General features: G+C 38.0%; 1 protein-coding gene across 6 annotated transcripts in view; it reads right to left on the reverse strand.

Annotated features, from left to right (window-relative positions):
- Positions 1 to 806: 806 nt before the first annotated feature.
- Positions 807 to 22237, reverse strand: part of EPHA6 (EPH receptor A6) — a 374179-nt gene continuing 352748 nt past the window's right edge. For all 6 annotated transcript variants that reach the window (XM_071433800.1, XM_071433802.1, XM_071433798.1 and 3 more), the window contains 4 exons: positions 21398 to 21547; positions 16085 to 16278; positions 13606 to 13755; positions 807 to 10629 (listed from right to left, as the gene is read on the reverse strand). In XM_071433800.1, the coding sequence (XP_071289901.1) occupies positions 10515 to 10629; positions 13606 to 13755; positions 16085 to 16278; positions 21398 to 21547 (609 nt within the window). In that variant the 3' untranslated portion in view covers positions 807 to 10514. The remainder of the gene's footprint in view (positions 10630 to 13605; positions 13756 to 16084; positions 16279 to 21397; positions 21548 to 22237) is intronic.

Genomic DNA, 22237 nt, shown 5'->3' on the forward strand with positions numbered 1-22237 from the left:
GTCGTTCTGAATTCAGTGGAGAACGCAGAACGGCAAAGGCATTTCTGTAACCAGATCTAAGATGAAATATTCATTCTTCATTATGTACACTGTGTTAAACCTGACAGTCCTTGGTGAGAAAGCTCTTCCCATGTAAAATAAAGAGGATGTAATGGACTGTGGGCATCTGACACTCATTTCCTATTACTTTACAGCTACTTCTGTTCAGTCTTGCATTGCATGCATGTGATTTTATGCAATGAAAGGCTCATTATAACTTTAAGCTTTTTGAGGTAGGGTCTGGTTATTGTATATGGCATTCACTTCTCTGTGAATTTTCGTGCGTTGCCCTGGAATTATTTACATAATATGATCAGTTTTAAAACTGCTTTTGTCAGTGAAAGCTTTGACAAATACTAGAGGAGTTGCATGGCTCAGTGAATCACCATGAGGAGGGTGAACGGTACTGCAGAATTTTAATTGCGCATTAAAAGCCATTTAAAATTCAGATTCACAGTGTTTCCCAAGGAGAGAGCATGGCTGTTTGCAGCTTTTAATGTGCATGTTTTTTTTTTCCCTGATGCTGTGAACTGTGTGTGCTTTTTGAGCATAAATGCTCAGTGGTAAGCACAGAAGAGCATTTTTTAGCTGAAGAAAACAACACCACCTCAAAGCATCGCAGGTGTTGGAGAGTATTGCCAGTCCATCTTTATTAGTACACCACCCTGTGTTAAGCAGCTGGGATTTTTTTGCATGATCATGTATGGCTTCACTGTGGATCATTATATTAGTAACTTAAGGCCAAACAAACACCATTAACTCAAAAATAACCACCAGTACTGTAACTTTTATTTGCTAATAAATATCTTAATAAACAGGCTTACCCCATCTGTAAGACCTGATAATGCCTCTTAGGAAATCATAGAAAAATAAAATACAATAATAATCAATAACTTGTACTTTGTACAAAAATCTCATTATGTTGCTCAGCAGGTAGTTTTGCCAAACCCCATATTCTTTCTGCAAAGAGATGGCATATGTGATGCAATTCACCTTAAAAATACTCTAATGTTGAGAGCTGAGCATTCTATTACACTATTAACTTGTAGGCATGCCAGCACATGAAAATTTACATGAAACATCATAGTATCATAGGAATAGAATCATAATAATAAAGAAAAGAAGAGAACACCACTTTTCAGTAAATAATAACAACTTCACGTCTAATGTAAATTCCCCTTGGGACTGCAAATCAGTAGGGTAAGCTTTTTATTCCACGGATATTCCTACAGTACCGTTATAAACAGGCAAAAAGAAAGTGCAGTGGGACATGTATGGGAGATGTATTAGGTGAAGAAAAGGAATTCTGGGGAGTGAGGCAGTCCCAGGGGGAAGCACTGACACTGGCTGTGCAATGTTCATCTCCCAGAAGGAGCAGCTCCAGAGGCACAGGAGCTCAGACCATGGAGATGGAGCCCAGAGCCTCTGGAACTGCAGCACCAGGGCAGCTCTGCTGGGAGATGAGTGCTGAGGACTGAGCCATGGGTAGTTGTCATTATTCAAATATATCTTGGTTAAAGAAGTAATGGCAAAACAAACCTTAGCAGGGGTCTTTAAAGAAAACGTGGGTTTCAGATTACTGGTAGGGATATGAGATCTGTGCTGAGGCCATGGTTTGATTTTGTAAAATAATTTGCAAGTATTATGATATACCATTGCTTTTGAAGCCATCTACCTCTGAAGTTTTGACATGGCTGCTTAAATATATAATCTAAAGTGTCTGTCATCAAATATTTATTCATATATACACATACATTGATACATTTTATGGCTATGCTAGAACAGCAAACTATGAAGAGCAGTCATATTTAGTTTTGTACAATCTAATTTCACAGAAGAGACAGAGATTAAAACCCCTTTTAATTCAGATACATTTAAAACCAACACACAGAAATAGATAGAGGCTATCCTGAGAAAACATACCAACCACGTTATCTTCCAAAAGTAAATCAAAGCTAATGTTTGGAAGGTAGCAAAATATTATTTTTGTATTTTTTTTCTGAAAGTCAAAGTGGTTTGTTTTTCTTTAAAAAAGTGATGACAAAATTAAAACTGTTAATTGCAGCTAAATCAATGAATGTTGCTTTGCTAGAAAATAAACTATTGCCTTTCAGTAAACAGGGTTTCACATGATCTTTTAAAGAGTTTTTGTTTTCTTGCTAAACTGCAGGCGCAATCCTGAGAAGTGCAGAGAAGTTCCCGAAGTCAGGAGGATTTATACCACCCCAGAGAAGAATGAGCCCTTTTTATGCCTCTGGGTTTTCAGTCATGGCAGTGCTGTGTGTGATGTAACTGATACCACCAGAGAATGTTGATATTGGCCTCAACAGAAGCAGATGGAAGGCTCTGTGTAAGAGCAACAAACACTGAATCCCATCACCAGAGTTAACAAAGAAACAACTTTTCCCACTTTTAGTATGAAATAGACATCTCAGCCTTACTTAGAAGAGTTGGGAGAAGAAATTACTGCAGAAGAAATGGTAGTAAAAAACTACACTGCCAATTCAAAGCTCACTGTTTCTTGGGGAGGGGCAGATAGGCAATCATGGCCATTAAGCTGTAAAATGCTTACAGGTTTCCTTATTAGGAATCTTGGAGTGGGATGGTTTTCTTCAGATAGGGAATTAGTAAAAGAATCCAGAAAATGGAACCACTAAGAGGGCATTTGTTATTTTATTTGCTATTGTGCCATTCATTAACTGGCAAATCTGAAAACAGACTGCAGTGCACCAGGAGTAGGAAGCAGCTTGTTCAAGGAGGCAAATCATCAGCCAGAGCTTGTATTATGAAGGGGAGATCATATTGCATCCTGATTTATGTTTAGGAAAGAAGAAAGATAGGAAAGTCCTATTTGTTTGGAAATTCTGTTTGTTTGATGGGGCCGGTGGTTTCATCCTGAATTTAAATCCAGAAGTTTGGGAAATTATCTGGGGAGAAAAACCCCACAAAGCCAAACAATTTCTGCTAGATGCCCTATTAGATGTGTAGGTCAGTTAGGTAACTAATTCCAAAGTCAGAGTTGACCATCCATGCCAGAGAAAACAACAAACACTGCAGCACCCAACTTTTGTACCTTGCATTTTACCTTTTCTATGTTGAAGGTAACCCAGCTTACTTGATCACATCCCTGAGGTAGCAGCCTTGTCTTTTAGGCTCAGTGCGCTCTCTTCTCCCCTTTAAATGAGGCCATCTGTTCCAGGAAAATCTGTAGAAACCTTTGATTCAAAACCTGTTCCACTCACTTGACCTCTTCTTATGGATACAGCTGACTTTGGATCATGCCCTGAGGGACCAACCTACATCTCAACCTGAAACGCTTCAACAGAACAATTCAAACCAGCAAAAACTTTTAGCAATCCATTTGAACAACAAGACAGCTGGTGTCCCAATAAATGCTGGTTCTCTAACAAGAAATTAACCATGACAGTATTGGGGTGCAGGAAAGGAGAGTCTGTTTGCAGATGTGGAGCCTACCTACAGAAAATATGGACATTGGGCTTATCCCACTGCCATGTAAGTCAGTAACAAACTCTCATGATTTTAGATCACAGCAACACTATTGCCTATTAACACAGAAAATTCTAATTCCTCACAGTCACATCACTCTCCCAGGAATTAATCGAGATGTTGATTAAAATAATTCAGCAGGATTTGGAAATCCAGGATGTGGTAGAGCAGAACTCGCCCAAAACAAAAATGGAACTTCCCAAATTGGCAATTAGTGACAAATAATCTACAGATTTGGAACACTGGCTGCACTTTGTTTTTTTCAGCTAATCCTATTTTACACAAAGAGACTGTGATGGTAAGTTATATAGCTCAGAGCACCCAGCTTTTTACAGGAGAAAAATAATAATCCTATTATGCTTTTAATTTTTCCTATTAAAATTTTTCAGTTAAAAAGCAGTCTGAATGAGAGAAAACTAAAAACTTGGTTTCTAAGCCAATATTAACTGGAAATTTCTATGTTTTATTATTTATTTAGGTTCCTCTCAAGAAAGTCCGTATGTAGCTATAAGAACAATTAGTCATTCTGAATTCTGTCAGCTGGACTTTCCAATATTAATTATGACAACTGTACCTGTTTTTTTTTGTTTTGGGCTAGAATCTGAAAGTCAGAAAATAGATTTTTTTTCCTTCTTATCATTCAGAACATTATGTAGTAATGATATTATGAAAATAGTCCCTAGACTGTTTAATTGGGCACGTTTCCATCATCCACAACCAGAAAGGAATATTTGGGTTCCAAAGCAGATTTCTCCCAAACCTGATTTTCCAGATTCTAGATTCAAGATTACTTTCTCTGGAGTCCCTTGACATCCCATAGTTAAGAATGCAGAGACCTGGATTTCTCTTTGATTTGTGGGTTTTCAAGTCTCAGGGTTTTGGCTTACCTACCACTCAACATAGATGCTGCTGCTGACCAGTTCTTCACTGAATTGTCAGAAATGAAGAGGTGTTAGTCTTATAAGGCAAAATATCTTATCTCATGGTGTCTTACAGATATTTTATAGGGATTTTGATTTTTGATTATGCCTAACTCAGTCTTGTATAAAGTCCCATGTCAAATCACCCTTTTTATATGAATTAAGCTGCACAATCTCAGAACCATTTACAGACTCAGGAATTTCTGAGGTGGCACTGAGATGTGTGCAGAGCTAGTCAAAGTTCTGAGATACATACAGCTAAAAATTTTGGACAGGAACAAAGTAGAACAGATGTGAAAACTTTAAATTACTTTGAGACAGAACTTCATAATTCTATCGTTCCCCCCATATCTTCACAGTCAGAACTTGCATTTTTTTATTCCAGTTTAATTATTCAGGTATGAAAATATCAGATAATATGCTAAACCTTTCTGGAAGAGATAGGTACTTGGGAAATCTCTTGCAGGAAAGGAAAGTAAGATATACTCGTGCAGGATATTTAAAGAAATATATACACAAATAGATTGCACTGAACTGGTGTTACCTTATTTCACATATAAAATATGGAAATATACTTTAATCCATTTTAACCTTAGGTTTTTCATCAGCTGTTGTTCTTGTTTTTATCTTCTAAAAGTCAGCTTATCTTTTTATGCTATATGTTGGCATATCCCCATTCATATGCCCATGAAAATTTCCCTCATTTTAACCACCTAGGTGTCCATAAATGATCATGTAAAAGAAAATAATTTATATACTCTGTAAACATCTTTGTGATTTCAGCAGAGGAAATGAAAACTCTTTATAGCATGGACTCCATCTTCCTAGTTCTGCTGGCTCATGGGCACCTTGCTTCCCCTTTGGGATCACTAATTTCTACAGTAATTAGCTGAGTGGAAGAGAACCAGCAGGACCCAGGAAGGGCTTGGGTGAGGTGGCAGCAGAAGGATGAGCAGGCAGCCTTCTCTGAGCCTGTTTGAAAATGTTTTTTTCTACCAGTGGAGGAAAAGAGAGGCTGTCCATTTCCAGCTAACAAGCCAAGGAATTTTGGGAAGAACTATGCACACACAGTGCATGCCACGAAAATTTTTAAAAGCAAATAAACCCCATTAGTGTTGTTGGTAATAGGTAATTAATTCTGTAGGTTTGAAAAATCTGGTATTATGATGTACATTCTATTTACAATTCTTTTTGTACATATAGACAAATATTTTATAAGCATAACATGTTCACCATACCCTGGTCCATGATCTGAGGAATTATATACAACACTAATGGATGGGCAGTGTGCACTACTAAATACAGGATGTGATGGTGGAAGATTTTGCCATCTGTGAGTACTTGGCAGTGTATTATGCAACTCTAGGGTTTTTGTTAGAGCTCCTTGGCATAGTATGGACACTTCTTCCCTTTATACCTTATTGTAGGTTTTAGGGAGTTATTAATTTCTCTCCCCAGGAGATTTCATGATCATTATTGTACTACGAGTTAGCCCAGCCCACCACATCTTTCCCTCACTCTCAAAAAATAATTATAGTGCTATTATAAAAAAGAAATTATCTTTGCTGTTTATTCAGGAAAGATTCATTACAATTGGTGAACAAGAGTATTCTGGAAGAACACTGCTTAATGGAATACAGAGTTCTTCAACCATGTGCAAATGCCACAAGTGTCTCTTTTTTTAGTGCTTTTCCTGGAAGATGCAATGGAAGACAGACTTTTTGTTATGATTTTAACTGAAAAAATGTTGGACTGGATTAGAGGCAACTCCTGCTTTTCACCCTCTGAGAGAATATTCCCAGACAGAGTGAGCCCATGACAGGGGAGTTACAGGTACCCTGTGTTCGTAAGAGAATTCTGAGCTGCCAGAATGTGTCCCACAGAACCATCCCATCAGCTGAGGTAAAACAGTTCAATAACTGCTGCAGTTCACAACAGGGCCAGCTGGAAATGAGGAGCTGCTCTTCAGTACAAGGTCAAGAATGTTCTGAGCTGCTTTACCTTGGTGGCTGATGTGGTCCCATGGGGTCATTCTGACATGGAAATTGCTGTGGGTAATGCAGTCTCACTAGGCACCTCTATGGTCCCTGCTATTCCTCATGGTAAATCTCAGCTGATTCTGGATACAGGGGGTCTGTTTGTTACTTATGACCCATCTTTGAATCCTGTAGGAATCTGCATTGAAAAAGAAATTAATGAAGCCCTGTGTTAGGCTCATATTAAAAATGGCAAATGGATAGTCAGTCTAAAGTGATGTAAAAATCAAAGTACTGCAGTCTATGAGCTCTGTGTCAGAATAATCCAAGTAATATCTAATAGAATATTGGACACAGAATTTGACTAATTTACTCACTAATTCATTTTATTGTTGAGTGCACTATTTGCAAGTAAAGGATTGCTTTATGCTGTCTGATGTCCTGAAGCATGGCATGTTTCTAAACATTTATTGGATAGAGACTAGATTTAAGTTCATGGGAAACAAAAAGGGTAAATTTTGTTTGAGAAAAATTTAAATGACATGGCTCAATTCTCTTCCTTTCGCCTCATGGCTTCCTGTTGTTTCTCAATAATTCCAACGTGCAAACACCTCATGAGTAAATTCTATTAAACATTCTGCTGTGTCTTGCTCAGTTTTAACACCATGAACATCATGAACAAGACCCTCTCTGTTTTACAGGTTCAGCAAAACAACTGGATACAATTAAGGCATGAAATTCATCTGACCAAGCACAGTTACCTGAATGGATGAGCTGTCACTGAATGCAGAGAAACAGGTAAGAATTATTTCTTTATACACATCCACGTTATAACACCTTTTTTTTGTTGCTTGCATATAGCACACACTTTATTTTGTGAACTTTCAATGGGTACTTTTAGTCATGAAGCACTCTGTAATGTGGGCCAGATTCTCAAAAACAGCCTATTAGATTTGCTTTAATTTATCAAATTTAAACTCCAGCTGCACACTGCAGTATGCAGGATAATTAGAGCTAATTTTCTCATGAAGAAAGAATTTCCTGTAACAAAGAAAGTTACTCTAATTTCACATATACATTTGTGGCCTGTACAGAATTAAGCTCACATTTGAAAAATAACACCTGTTAGGGTTGTTTTTTTGTTTTTAAATTAAAAAAATATGAAAAAATTGCTAAACTAAAGCAAGAATAGACTAGGAATCAGCACAAGAGCAAATAAAACATTCCCAAAATTGGAAAAATGTAAATTTCATCAAGATAACTATTAGAAAAGTGTCATACTGCACCACCACAAAAACAACAACAGAAAAACAAGCTGTATAAAGCCACAAAATCCTGGATTTACAATGTTATTAACAAATGTGCTCACTCAAAGAATCCTTGTTCTTTCCTTTCTGGTCACCCAAACTCTTGTTTATATAAAAAATATATCTGATTAATAAATGTTTTACTTTTGTTACATTTTTTTTCTATTGAAAAAATATTTTCAGTAGTGTGATAAATTTAGAAATTAATTTTCATTAAATATATCCAGGTTGTGTGCATATAGCTATGTCAATTCTGCATCCTCACTACCAGCAACAAAAACAAACTGGCAAAAGACAATCTAAAAGTGCACATACATGGTTTGGGTCAGCTATGAATGATTTTGAAACCCCATTAACAAATAACAGACTCATACCTCCTCAGTAATGGATTTAGTTGTGAGAAAGGCTTATTCCACAGATGTCCTGTTGTTGGCCATGGAAGCAATGATAGGCAAAATGGATTATAAAATGATGAAGCAAAATCCACTTTTTAATTACTCTGTGGTGTGTCAGTATTTTTCAAAAAGTTTCAGGAAAGTATGGTTTTCTTTCTGTAAGAGCACCTCTACCAAAAAATTATTCAGATGTGGAATTCAGGCAGAATTTTTCGAGTGACAGTCACAGAAAAGAACAAATGGTTTTTTCCCCACTGAAGGGCTGTGGTCCTGCAAAACTTACATCCTTGTGCTGGACTGATGACTTCAGTGGAAATACTCCTGCTGACAAAATTACCTTTGGAGCTACAACAGGATTGAAGCTGCCCTTCTTTAAACAAGCTCATCAAATTGGCATTGTAGAACACCAGTGGCTCCTGATCTTCAGAAAACTCTTTCCTCAGTTACATCTGCCCTTTTTTTTTTTTTAATGAAAGAAAGAAAAAATTACTTAGTGCATTCCTGCTATCTCACCTAAATTAATGCAACTATTCCAACATAAATTGACAACAGGGAATCAGGCCTCGTGTCTTACTCTGTGATCTGGTTGGAAGCATAATCTTTTCTGAGTTGCTTTCTGATTTTCATTCTTTGTCACTGATATACAATGGCAGCCTTTTCCAAGACTTAGGAAATACCTTGTGATTTACAAGCTGTAAATGAAGCAGTAAATACCATTATGATTACACAAAGTAGTTAGTTCCTTTTGATATACACATAGATTATACTGATTACCCAAATGCACGTTTTAACAGAAGAGCTGCAATGCTTGAGTACATTGGAATGCCACAGAACTCAAAGATACCCTCCAAAGGACACAGGAATGAAGAGAAGCTTCTGCTCAGGGTTACATGTGACATGCATTGCAGATCTGCGTGGGGTTCCCACAGCACGGCCATGCGGTCCTGCCCCTGCTCCCAGGAGTGCATATCCCATGCAAAAGTTTGGAAAAGTAGCCCAGCACGTCTGTGTAAGTTGTCTGAACAAAACATGGAAGCTGGAAGTCTTAGAGAGGTACAAATATTATGTTAGGCCTTTGCTGACGTTTTCTTGCATGTAAATATGGCTATTGAAGGGTTCTAAAGGTAATACCTCAGATGTCCTTTAGAGATCTGTACTAAATGAAGAGCTGGTTTGGAATGACCAGAGCTCCATTTCAGCAGAGTTTGCTTTTTAACTTCTAAAAGCAGTTAGAAGTAGGCTCAAGGCAACATGTTACCACACTGCTGTCCTGCATCTCCTTTTCTGCCTGTGTGCAAGGTCACTGCATCCTGCAGCCTGTAACTTCCAGCAGCAGTGGGGCTGCACTGCTGCCCTTGGCTGGAAGAGGATATGGCCAGCCTGCTCCCACAGGAATGATTCCATCACCCCACCCATGGCTGGCCCTCTGAGCTCTGCTGCTGCTGCTGCTGCTGGAGATGATTCCCTATCCAACAGCAGAGACCTGCATGTTTGAAACAGAAAGCTCTTCTGAAATCTGTGTGTCTGCAACAGAGCTGACACCCGTGTTTTACATGTGGTCAGTTTTCCAGTAGTAGAAGCAAATGCTGAGTATTACATTGAAAAAAAAAAAAGGGTTGTAGGGTGGTGAGGAATCCCAAGGATAAACAAATTTCCCAACCTAATCTAAAATTTAAAGCATAAAAAGTGTCGAGTGCTAAAGTAATTGAAAATCAAGAACCTTCCTTAAGATTTCAAACAGATTACTCTCACTATGCTTCCAATTATTCACACAATGAAAACTCGCTACATAAAATCATCAGTCATTTCTGCAAACAATACTAATGTTTTGAGGCACCAGCTTACCAGCATTCAAACTATTAGAAAGTAATATAATGATAGGACACATACTTTTGGATTTAATTAAGAGATAAAATAAATATTTATGTTAAACTTCTTTTTGATTGCACATTTGGTGTTGGAAGTTACATGGTCACAGAACATGAAAGAATTCAAATACTTTTTGATCTACCAGCAAATTCTAAATACATCGATAAAGAAGCCACACCAGGCCAAATAGATTACTACTTTCAAGTAAGTCCATGAAAGTTTCCCAAATACTGTTATACAAAGTTACACATCCATGCTGAGTTATTCATCAATGTGTAGCAAGAGTCTTGCAGTAGGCCAGGATTTTATCGGCAGAGAACTGGTGGAGGAGGTGTGCAGTGTGATTAAAAATTCCAGTTTGGAAGCATTAACATAGAAGTACTTGTATAGTCTGAACTGGAGACTGCAGTTCTTGAAGTTGGGAAGAGCAGGAGGGAAGAATGAGAATATTTTTCCATTTTAGAAATGCTGAGGCACAAAACACAGTTGCTTCTATTACTTTCATACATGAAATCCTTTCTCCTGTATGTGCATCATGTGTAACCGCAAAGTCTGTAAACTGCTGACTATTCGTCTCTGGTGTCCAATGAGTGCAACTCCAATTCTTCTAATGTCACTGCAAGATAAAAAGTTTCATCTTGGATGCAAATATAATAAAGCCTCTGGTGCACAAAAGAATATAATTATATGATGACTTCTTCTCCAGGACAGTTTCCCTTCCTGGCCACGGCATATAAGAAAGCTGCAAATGTTAAATTTTTCTGTATCTGTCAATTTCAATTTTTGAAAAAAACAGTCATTTAAGAAAAAGAATATATATTTTGGATTCCAAAAATATAATAAAAAGATGTATTTAGAGAACTGGGGCTTAATGCTCTTAATTAGTGATACTGGGGCTTATTAGTGATACTAATGGTCAATTAATCTTTCCAAATCTCAAGGACTAATCAGGTGAGTTCCAACAGCCCATTTTTAGTAATGTGATTGTAGCAATTGTTTCCCACTCATACTTGAAAAGGATTGGGGCTTACACACTCAGTATCACAGTTCTGAGGCAGAAATAACAGGTCGTGCTTCTGATGATTTGGGGAATGGTAGGAGGTAGTGAAGGATGGTCTAAAGATCAAATTAGCAGTGAATCTTCCAGACTGACCCTGATTCCCCTCCCAGTCCCTCTCATCTAGCCCTGCACCCCAGAGTGGGTAGCTCTTGTCACCCACAGGGCTCAACTCTTTGGCAGGAATGAAGTCAACAGCCACCAGAGCTCAGCACAATTCATCAACTTAGTTTTTCTATAAACATCCCCAGCTGCAAGAGCTGAGAAAGATCACAGAGGTGCTGAAAACAGGAAACTTCAGATATGCCAGATTTGTCAATTATGCAAATCCCACACTGGGACATAGACAGATATTGCCTGTTTATCCTCAAAAACTGTATGATACAACCAGTAAAGGAACTCATGGGAAAAGGCATGGCCTTCATGACTTTCAGATGTGCAGTTCCAGATATCTGCATCTGATCTGCAGATTGGTATCCTCTAGCTGAGGAACCACTGCAGAGCTTGCAATTATTATGTGCTTAGGCTTAACATTCTCATGGGGCATGATAGACAACACTTGAGGTCAGCAAAAATATTGAGTATCTGAGAAGCTAAAAGGAGTCAGTGTAAAGAATAAAACTTTACAGTGGAGAGTGCTTTTAGAAATGCAAGACCAATGCTTAGCATTTATCAAGGAAGGTCTGAAAAAGCACAAAAAGAAGCCAGCAGGTCTTGTGTAACACAAATTATTTGAAGAGAGAGGGAATCTCTCAAAAAGTTGAAATGGTATCTAAAGAAAGTAGAAAGGATGATAACCTTAGATTAGCTGTAAAAGCACAGTAAGGCAGACTAAAAAGGAACTTGAGAAGTAAAAAAAAAAAAAAAAAGCCCAACAATAAAATAGAAAAAATAAAAGTTAAAATAAATCTTTTTGCAAACTCACTGGGTACAAGAAACCTGCCATAAAATGTGTAGAGTCTAATGATGATTTAGGCATAAAAGAGCACTGGAGGAGTGGCCATTGCTGGAAAACTTAACCATTTGAGTTGACATTCACTGTGGAAGAAATTGAAATGACTCTCATGCCAGATCCTTTCTGGGGGACGTGCCAGAGTATCTGAAGTGACTGCAGGAGAGGTTATAGGAAAAACTGTAAAAACAAGCTGCAGCCCATGTCCAGACAAGATTATATTTAGGCAAAAGTTCCAAAAGAAAGTGAAGATGAAAAAATGGACTTACTATCAGGGTTGCGAGAGAGGGAGTTACCAGCTGTGCTCCACATGTTAAAAAATTTCTTGGTGCCTGAAGTATGGAGCATGGTGCCAGACAAAATGTTTCCAGGGAAGATCTGGGGAACCACAGACCCGTGAGTCTGGGATCATTACAGGGCGTAAGGGAAACTACAGGAAAGTACAAAATTACTGGATGCTTGTATAAATGAGCTACTTGAGTCACCGTGGCTTTTGCAAATAAAAGTTCTGTTTTATAAAATTACTTGTTTCCAGTGGATGCAGATGATCCATTTGATACACCTCACTTAGATTCCCAAAAGCTTTAGGGAATATTCCTCATAAAAGCTTTATAATGAAAATGAGGAGCAACTTCTGTGTAATATAGGGTATAACATAATATGTAGCATAGTGTGGTCTTTGCATGACTAAATAACTGTAGATTAGCAGTAAATGGTCAGGTTTTACAATGCAGTTATTGATATAAATCTGCAGGGACCTCTGCTGGGATAACATTGAACATTATTGTTCAACAAATCAGTAAATGGTCTGGGAAAACAGGTGAGCAAGAGGTGAACAAGTCAGCTGGTGAGGCTGAATTGTTCAGGGCAGGAAGGAAAGGGGGCAGCTGGGCAGAGTTTTGGAAGGATCTCACAAGACTAAGTGACTATGCCATAATGTGGTGGTAGATGGAATTCAATGTAGGTGAATATGAAATGATACACATGGGAGAAAATCGGTCCTAACTTTACATGTAAAATTCTTCAATCTTAACTGACAGCTACCATTAATACAGGCAGTCCCAGCATCAAATAAAAGATTGGGAATTCATGGGAAAGGAATAGAGAGCAAAAGAGATCCCATCATCATGCTACCATATGAGTCCATAGTTTGCCCAAACATTTCTGTATTGAGTGCAGGGTTTGCATTAAAAAAACACAGGGCGGTGTCAGAGATGGTTGGAACAACTTCGTTGTTAGGAGTGATAATGTCATGATGATATTCATAGCAAAGTAAGAAAATATTTTTACCACTGATTTCAAGTGGTAAAAATCAGTGGTCTAGATCAAAACTGATTCCCCAAGAAACAGACTCATCCCTGGCTTTTGGTTGTATAGGTGTGGTCACAGAGTGGATCTAACAATTCTGGGTCACTCCATCGTACATTTCTTGTGTTGTTTTGCTAAATAACTGTATTTGTCTTTTGTGAGCTGAGGAAGGAAAGGAAATGAAAGCACTGTTCCATATTCCACATATTTGTGTTCCTGCAGCATGCAAATTCAGATTAATTAGTCACTGTAGGGATAATAGATTATATACTTACTCAATATTCATTCTTGAAACCATATCCAAAGTTGTGAAACCTGCTGCCATGAAGTTATTTTTATACTGACCCATTTTTATGGAATCCAGCCAGTCACTGACTGAAACAAACAAAGGATATTCTGGAACTTCACCAGGTGAATCTGGCATTCTGTAAACAAAACAAAACAAAACCAAAAAAGGAAAGGTTACCAAGCAATACAAAATATGACACCAAATTTACCCTGGTTGACATAGCTTTTACTAAAAGGCAGAAGGAATGAGAGAGGAGTCTGAGCTGTAAAGGTCAGACCTTAACTGAGGATCTCTTTAACCTCTTGTCTAAAACTTATAAATCATTTCAGTCTGCCAAGCTACTACTTAAACAATACATTTTATTAAAGAACTGCAACTCAGTAACACACCGAGGAATAGGCCTCTCCCACTGTACTTCTTTTTGTTCCCAGAATGTTTCCTTGCAGATCGACATGTTCAGGATTATAATAATTTTTTGATACAGTATTCAATGTAGAGGACAATGAAAATTTAGCATAAGATGCAATTAAAAAAATTAAACCACCATGAGATGATTTTCACATTTACCTACAACCGCCCCACCCCAGATGGCTCCTCATTGTGATACCATTATGCTACAGGAACACTTTGATTACAGTACTCAAAAGCTAAAACTCACCCTAAAAGAAGCCAAAAGAATAAAATGTCATATTTTTGCTTTTACATATAATTACATAGAGGAGCAAATGAAATGGAACGAGCTAATTTAGTCACAATTCTTTTTGAGCTCTTTCCCCTAATATTATCACAACTGAAACAGAAAGATGGGAAAAAAAGAAGATTGTAATTTTGGGGCACTGATTTCCAGTCTTCTGTTGTGTGCCACATTTGGAGGGTTCACAACTTCCACTTGCTTTATGCATTTTATGTAGAGAAATTGTATGAATAAAATGCAGAAAATGCACACTGCTGTTTGTAAAAGCTTTATGATAGTCTTTAGGAGAAAGACACAATTTATTGTAAATGAAAATTTAGACAGCAAAAGCCAGCCAACATTTACTGATAGAACATGACTTCATGTAGGAAGCAACACAGCCTCATATCTTAATGAACCAAGTTTCACCCACACATCCTCAAGTACAGTAAGTACAGTGATTTTCATTCATATTATCAAAATGAGAGAGGGAGAAGCTGAAGGACAGGAGAACACAGTTAAGTACAAACTGTAATTAAAGACCTACCACGGTCCCTTCCCATCTGAATTACTCTATGATTCTATAGAAGGTTACCCAACAACTGCACCAAGCATTCTCAAATGAATGGGAAAAAACTTTCACAAGCAGGTGAAGTCAGTCATAGTTCAATAAAGCATAAGTATTTTAGACCCTAAGTTATGATTTAAATAAAAAGACATAAAAGTACATTACTCTGACGCTAAAGTGATCCAGGCACAAACAGCAAGTCATATATATTTATATTCATACACCCAGAGAGGACGCTAACTCTAGGGCATGGATATTTAATCCCACAAGTCTCCCTAGTCTGTGTTGATGAAATGGCTGCAGCCCTCACTCCAGGTTTTCCTACCAACTTCTCCATTCAGCCTTTCCCACAGCAAGGTACCAGCCCCAATTTTGCCTTGTTGCTCAGCCCTTGTCAAAAACATTTAAAGGTTCTCAGAAAGCCTCACTCAGGGCTTGAGAATCCTTTCAAAGCCCACAGGGTCTCCATGAAAGCGCCTTTATCTTATCTTAAGGTGACTCTTAGTGACTGAAGAGAGTGAGGCCACCTGGACCTTTGCTGATTTCAGCTGATATATGCAGGGACAGCTTGGATCAATAAGCCTACAAATACTGACAAATTCTTCTACCTCAGCCTTGCTTATTCTGAGGCTGCATTCATTTCTGAAACATTATTAATGACAAAAACCAACAAACCCTGGGTCCCACTATCAAGAATTTGTTGTGGGATGGTAACAGCATAGTCTCTTATTTGGTCACTGCTGCCATTCTGCTGCAGACAAATAAAGATTTAGCAAGCTAAGACACAGCTACTTTCTGCAGGATATTACTTCAAGGCAGTTCACAAATTGCTTGAGCACTGTCAGATGGAGAGACAGGCTGCTGAATGGAGAAAAAAAAAAAAATTACCAAGAGAAAACAAGCACATAGGCAAAACACACATACACACAAAAAGAACAAAGAGATTCACAAAGATTAGGGATAGATAGTGCACAAACAGAACTCAGACAAAAAATAATAATAAAAAAGCCTAATATAATCTGCATGGCTTGAGAAAAAACCCTCCTTGTACAACAGTCTATTAACAATGAAGCAAACCTTAAAAGGAGCTTAAAATTATTTGAACCTGCATGACTTTATGAACTCAGAACATTGTGGTTCTTCCATCCCTACTTAATGCCTTAAACCACATAATGAGAGCCACCATGCGTTATGAAAAAGCAGAATGTAACAAAAGGATCTTACACAAGGACATCCTCCACTAGGGTGTGAAGGGTGCTGGGGTTGCGGATCAGCTTGTCCAGGAAGCTGACAATGTCACTGAATTTGGGACGGTGGTTCCTCTCCTTCTGCCAGCAGTGAAGCATCAGCTGGTGAAGAGAAGCTGGGCAGCCCATGGGAGCTGGAAGCCTGTAGCCCTCTTCAATGGACAGTATAACCTACAGAAATACAATCTGTATGGTTACCAGGCATTAAATACTGAAAGGACAGTGTGACACTGATAATTAGAAACCAGGAATGATAAATTATCCGTGGCACAGCTACCCTCACTTTATGCATTGCTGGGGCTTCACTCAGGGAATCAGGACTGGCAGGGGTGTGACCAGAGGAGACAGGAAATATTTTATAGGCATATAAAACACAGTAGGAACTTTTTTAGGTTCACTGGTCATCCCCTTCAAACAGCTAAGAAAGCAGGAGGGGAATAAAGAATTCACCAATACCACCGTTATTTTTCACTTCAGGGGGCCACAAATTTACCTGGTATGGCCACTGCATCCCACCAAGCTCTAATATTTGCATTTTGTCAGTGTTTGTGTGTAATACCCCAATACAATCAAGCACCACAAATACACATTGTGGCACCTGACAATTTACTTGGTATTCACATGTTTCTGCTGATCCTTAGAGTATGATTAATTCTGACAATGCCCCCGCACCAAGTTACAGCAATGTTATTTTGCAGTCTCCCTCAGAAACCTGGATGTGTGAGATGTTTGTGACTAAACAAAAGTTAATAAAATCATGGTATTACCCTAAAGTGAGTGAGACCTTCAGATTCAGCAGATACAGAAAGTGTGTTTGGTAAAGATTCAAAGAAGCAGATCTGCTGCCACAGGTAAATCACATGTATGAAAATCATATGTAAATCACATGTTGATCCAAGTAACACAGGTAGCAAAAAACATTGATTGAAAAGAGTAATAGGAGTTAGCAAAACTAGCTAAGTTCCATAGAAAGCTTCATGGATTCATAACAGCTTACATGGATTCATCCTATAAAAGGTTTGATTTTAAAAAACACAAGGGAAGGTCAGGAGGTTCTGCAATGAGTGGTGGTAGCAGTGGGGATGATGTTACAAATTACACAGTCAAGATTATTTTTTGTGTGAAAAGGAATGCAAACCTAGTCAGTGGCTGATCAAAAATGAAGCTAGGAAAAAGACCAGCCTTACCACACATGCATAACCCTCCCACATAAAAATCCAGCCAATGCTAAATGTTTTCTAATGTAGAAATGATTGCACACAATATTTATAACCATACAGTGCACTTAGGAGGAACATACCTGCTGCACTGATACCCACTGAGCTGCATGGAGACATCAATCATTTTCACACAGATATATGTACATGCTGCAGACATATTAATGCAGCTGGAAGGGGTTACATTAAACTGTTTACAGCAAATCAATGTTTTACAGCACCAGCTCTGGCTTCAATATATTCAATCTTATTATCCTGGAATATATCCCCGTTCTCTATTTGAATTCTGAATTAATGCAGGCTCTGCTCAGCAATGCCTAATGCTTATGCTGCAAGCATTATGTAAATAAAATAAGAGTAAGGAAGCCACCTTAGGACCTGAACTCCCCTTGATGGCATGGCAGGAAATGGAACCAGCCTTTTGTAGCTGCTCACAGCTGCTGGTCTGTTTTATAAACACAGGACACCTGGTCCTGTAATGCACATGCTGCTGTTACAGGGAAAAATACCACCATCCTATTGCCAGGGAAATATTTCCTTCAGAACCTTGCCTCTCAGTGATAAAAATGCCCCCACGGTCTCAGGATGGGCAAAACCCAACCACATGCATGGAATTTTATTCACATTTGTTTTTCCATTTATTATTAATGTCTCTCAAGCAGTTTGTCAGAAGTCTGACAGAGAGGGGCAGAGCTTAGTTGGTACTGGCCATCCTTAGCAGCCCAGAAATGCAGATACTGATTTTTTTTACATTTAACTATGCCTGTTGCAAATGTAGAATATATGAAATGTATTTTGTTTTTAAGGCAACAGGAAAGCTGCTCTACTTTTCAGAGATATATAGCATTTGCTCAACACAACAATAGAGGGCTGATGAGCTTTTGCTGAAGTAATTTATTCAGGAAAAACCCAAAAGCAACCATAAATTTCCAGATATATTTTCTCTGCCACACTTTTTTTTAACGTATCTCTGAAAATGAAGTCACAGTGCATTTTGTTTCCTCTCTTGTTCAAAAGGAACATTTCAGTATGAAGAGAAATGCCAGCTGGTACTGGGATAATTACAATTTCTCATTAATACCAGCACATTTAAAAAATAAACTGGAAATATTGCCTCATTAGTATCCCTTGTGAGGCAAGTATTATTTTTAGATTCTAAGAAGCAAGAGTAAAGATGTGATAAGTGTCTAATACTGCAATGGGAATCAAGTCTCAAAGGAAGAATTAGAGCATTTTAGTTCCTTATTTATTTATATATTTATTTTGCTCTACCATGTGCATAGCACCCATCTCTCTCTGTTCAGAGAAATCAGATATCCATGTACCTAAACGGGAAGAAGCATTAAGTTTTTCTTAGTAAAAGAAAATTGTATATTAAAAAACATGTAAAGATTTTACAGTTAACTCCTCTCAAATGCCTTTTCCCCTTGTCAGTTTAAGACTGACAGAGCACCATATCAATCATGAAATCTGCATCTACAGAAAGGGCACAGCAACAGCTTGTTTGATGTTAGACATAGCTGTGAAGTTTGAATATTAACAGAGTTAATATTACATATTGGTTATGATTGAGCAGTTTCTACTGTCTGAGCAATATTCTATTCTTCTGCTTCTACACAAAATTTATACATGTGCAATTTCAAATTAATTGGCAACTGGCAAAAATGCCATCTGAAAATGAAGCTGTAATCTTCCTGATAGTTTCATTATTAATAGTAACAGGGATTCTTGCTTTCAAAAGTTAACTGACAGCTTTTTTAATGAGACTGAGACAGAAGAGAGTCCAGAGGGACATTGTCCCTGTGTCCTCCTGACATCTGAAAAATCTACCAGGAGGGAGAGGCAGCTGCTGCTGCCTCATGGTGCAGAGCCAATCCCAGGCGCCTGCCAAGTGTTTTGATATCTGTGAGTTGAAAGAGCTATATTAGGATAAGTTGGTTTTTTTCAGTATTACAAGAAACTTTCAGGAGTGTAAGGAGTTTTATTCTGTTTGCTACAGTAGTTTCCTTGCATACCAATTAGAACCCATTAAATATTCTTTTCATTTTTTGCCTTCTTTTTGAATACTGCAGCTCTGCAACATGCATTAATTTATACGGTGGCCTCTAACAGGTGTCCCAGTAGACTTCACTCACAGCTGTTCTACAAACCAAATGCATGGAATATAAATCTTCCTTCCCTCACATGAGCATTAGCAAGCCAGACTCTTAGCACAATCTGTTCATCAGTACACTAGTTTCCTTGGAAAGTTCAATATCTTGGCTAATGTTTATTAATTAAGCAATAAGACACGACAGACTGTGCAGCAGCCCTAATTAATGGGCACCTCTGGTGCCTGCCACACATCTAAGAAGTGCATTAATCAGCACCAACACAGTTTGGAAGTGACTTACCACAATAATAAAATGGTTATTTACTTAAACAAGAGCAATTCTCAAACTTAGCAATATTTTTAAGCCTCTGCATTATGCAGAGGCTTAAATTTATTATATGTACAGTATTAATTTTATGAGAAGCATTTTGCAACTCGGTTTCCGTAAGTTCAGCTTCCAAATCCTTGCATGGGAATATAAATAGAGGATGCTGGATTTGCAGAGGTGTTGAGTCATTCTGGATACCTGTGAGCAGCTGTAGTCTCTGAACACCAGACTGGGTTTATTTAGGTGGCACGTACCAGTTTAAAACTTCTCTCATCAGCTGTGATCATCACTTACTTAGCCATGGTCTAAAAAAAAAGTGAATTCATTTTCCAAAGCTGTATAATAAGAAAAGAAATTGGTAATGGAATGAGAAAAAAACCCCAAACCAGACCCAGTTCTGCAGAGTTTATACTTGGAAAACTTTTGGTCATCTACCAGAATCCACCCAATTCAAGAAATATTTTAATTGCTATCTAGAGAAGGGTTTTATTATGATCAAAACTCAGTAAGTGTCTTAATGGTCATGTCAACAGACATTCTGATGTAGCAGAACCTCTGACTATACCCATGCAAGACTTTATTAACTGTTGTTTGCATCCTGTGTCTTTTATGAATCTGTTTAGTGCACATCCCTCTCTGTTGTTTTCCCTGCCATCTGTACAGTACCACCAACCTTTGAAAGTCTTATTATTTCTGCAAAATAAGCCCAAGTGAATTCAGGGCAATTTACTGTACTAAAAGAATGGTCCCAATATCCAGTAAAATAAACTTTACATTATGTCTAATAACTTGAAATTTCCCAATGATACTTGAAGTGACTAAATGTATGTAGAAGGTCACAGATGCTCACTGCTCACATTCTGGCACTGAAATCCTCTGGGTAGGAGAAAAGGAGTCCTTTGTGTTGGGAATTGCTGAACTGCAGGGAAAACCCCCAGCAGTTGGCAGCAGTAGGGCCTGCAGCATCATTTTGTATTAACAGACACTTTTATTTTGAATGTAGGAGTAATTAAACGATGCTATCTTCATGCTGTAACTGATTTAATATATTCTAAATGGAGAGGTTTGTGATAGTATTTTTTTTTTGTTTCTGACAGGTTTGGTTGCTTCTTTCCTTTTCTTCCTGAAACAGTGAAATTGTTTTTTAAAATTAAAATCTCTCTCAGATCCTTATCCCCAAATGACCGATCAGCCTTAACAAGCAACCAGACTTGAACAGCTGAATAACTTAGCAACAATGTAAAAACAGCCATCTGGGAAAGTCTTGTCAATTCTTCAGAACCAATGCAGGAATATTCCAGGCACATATATGAGAGAGGTTAAGGTGGCTTGGCTGATATTCCACATTTTGACACAGAGCTTGATGGCTGGTGTGAAGACTGAGTATACCAGTTTGAGCTGTCACAGGGATCCATCAAACAAGAGAATTTGTGAAAACTTAAATTGTGGTAGAGAAAAAAACCCTACCATTTCCCCTTTCCCATATTTCTTCTTCTAGAACAAGCTTTCAATTATGCTAGAAGAAATTTTGTTCTTTTTTAAAATTGAGATTCTAGCCTAGAAGAGAGCGAGACAGCAAAGCAGGGCAGGGAGTGGCAATAACTTTTAAAACACATTTGAAAAAGATGCAGATGAATTTTGGGCAGCACTCACATCCTGGTTGGACATCTCCCAGTAGGGCCTCTCTCCGTAGGACATCACCTCCCACATGACAATTCCATAGCTCCAGGCGTCGCTGGCGGAGGAGAACTTGCGGTAAGCGATGGCTTCGGGAGCAGTCCACCTGATGGGGATCTTTCCACCCTGGAAACAGGATGAAAACTTGTCAACTGATTAGGATACAGAATAACACATGTTTTAAAAGAAAAGGGGAAAAAAAAAAAAACCCTGGATTCTGATATTCTACGTTCTGACTTCCATCAGTTTGCTGTGTCAATTTTCTGGAAGTAGAAAGGCAGAAATATGCCTTTTTTATAGAATTTGAAAAAAAACTGATTTCATCTCTAATTCGCCAATACCTGCACTTTGTGAAAACAACCCAGTTCAAAGAGCAGAAAGCATGTGAAATGATTAATGTTTGTTCAGTCATATAAATAATCAGGACATGCATTTTGATTGAAAACATCCCAAGCCTTAAATTCCTAGTTCATTGACATTTAAGCTTTTTCCCTAAATGAAACAGAAACATCTACTGCAAAATTGAGCACTGAAAGCTCTTAATAAAATTGTATAATCAGGAAAGAAACTATATGTGTTCTCTATGCCTTCAAAGCATTACATTTGATGATATATTTTACTTTTTGTTACGCCCTTTAAATATCCAGGTAGAAAACAAAGCAAGTATGCTTCTAAATAGGCATTTCCTTAGGATATTCAGTGTAATTCTGCAGCCTACAACTTAAAATCCAAGCTCTCTCACCAAAAAAACCCCAAAGAAATCAATCAACAAACCTAACTTACCATTTACAAGACCACAGGATGCAGAATTTTTCT

The sequence above is a fragment of the Agelaius tricolor genome, unplaced genomic scaffold, assembly GCF_023055355.1.
Source record: "Agelaius tricolor isolate 1412-34295 unplaced genomic scaffold, bAgeTri1.0.p SCAF_9, whole genome shotgun sequence".
In the NCBI taxonomy this organism is placed as follows: Eukaryota; Metazoa; Chordata; class Aves; order Passeriformes; family Icteridae; genus Agelaius; species Agelaius tricolor.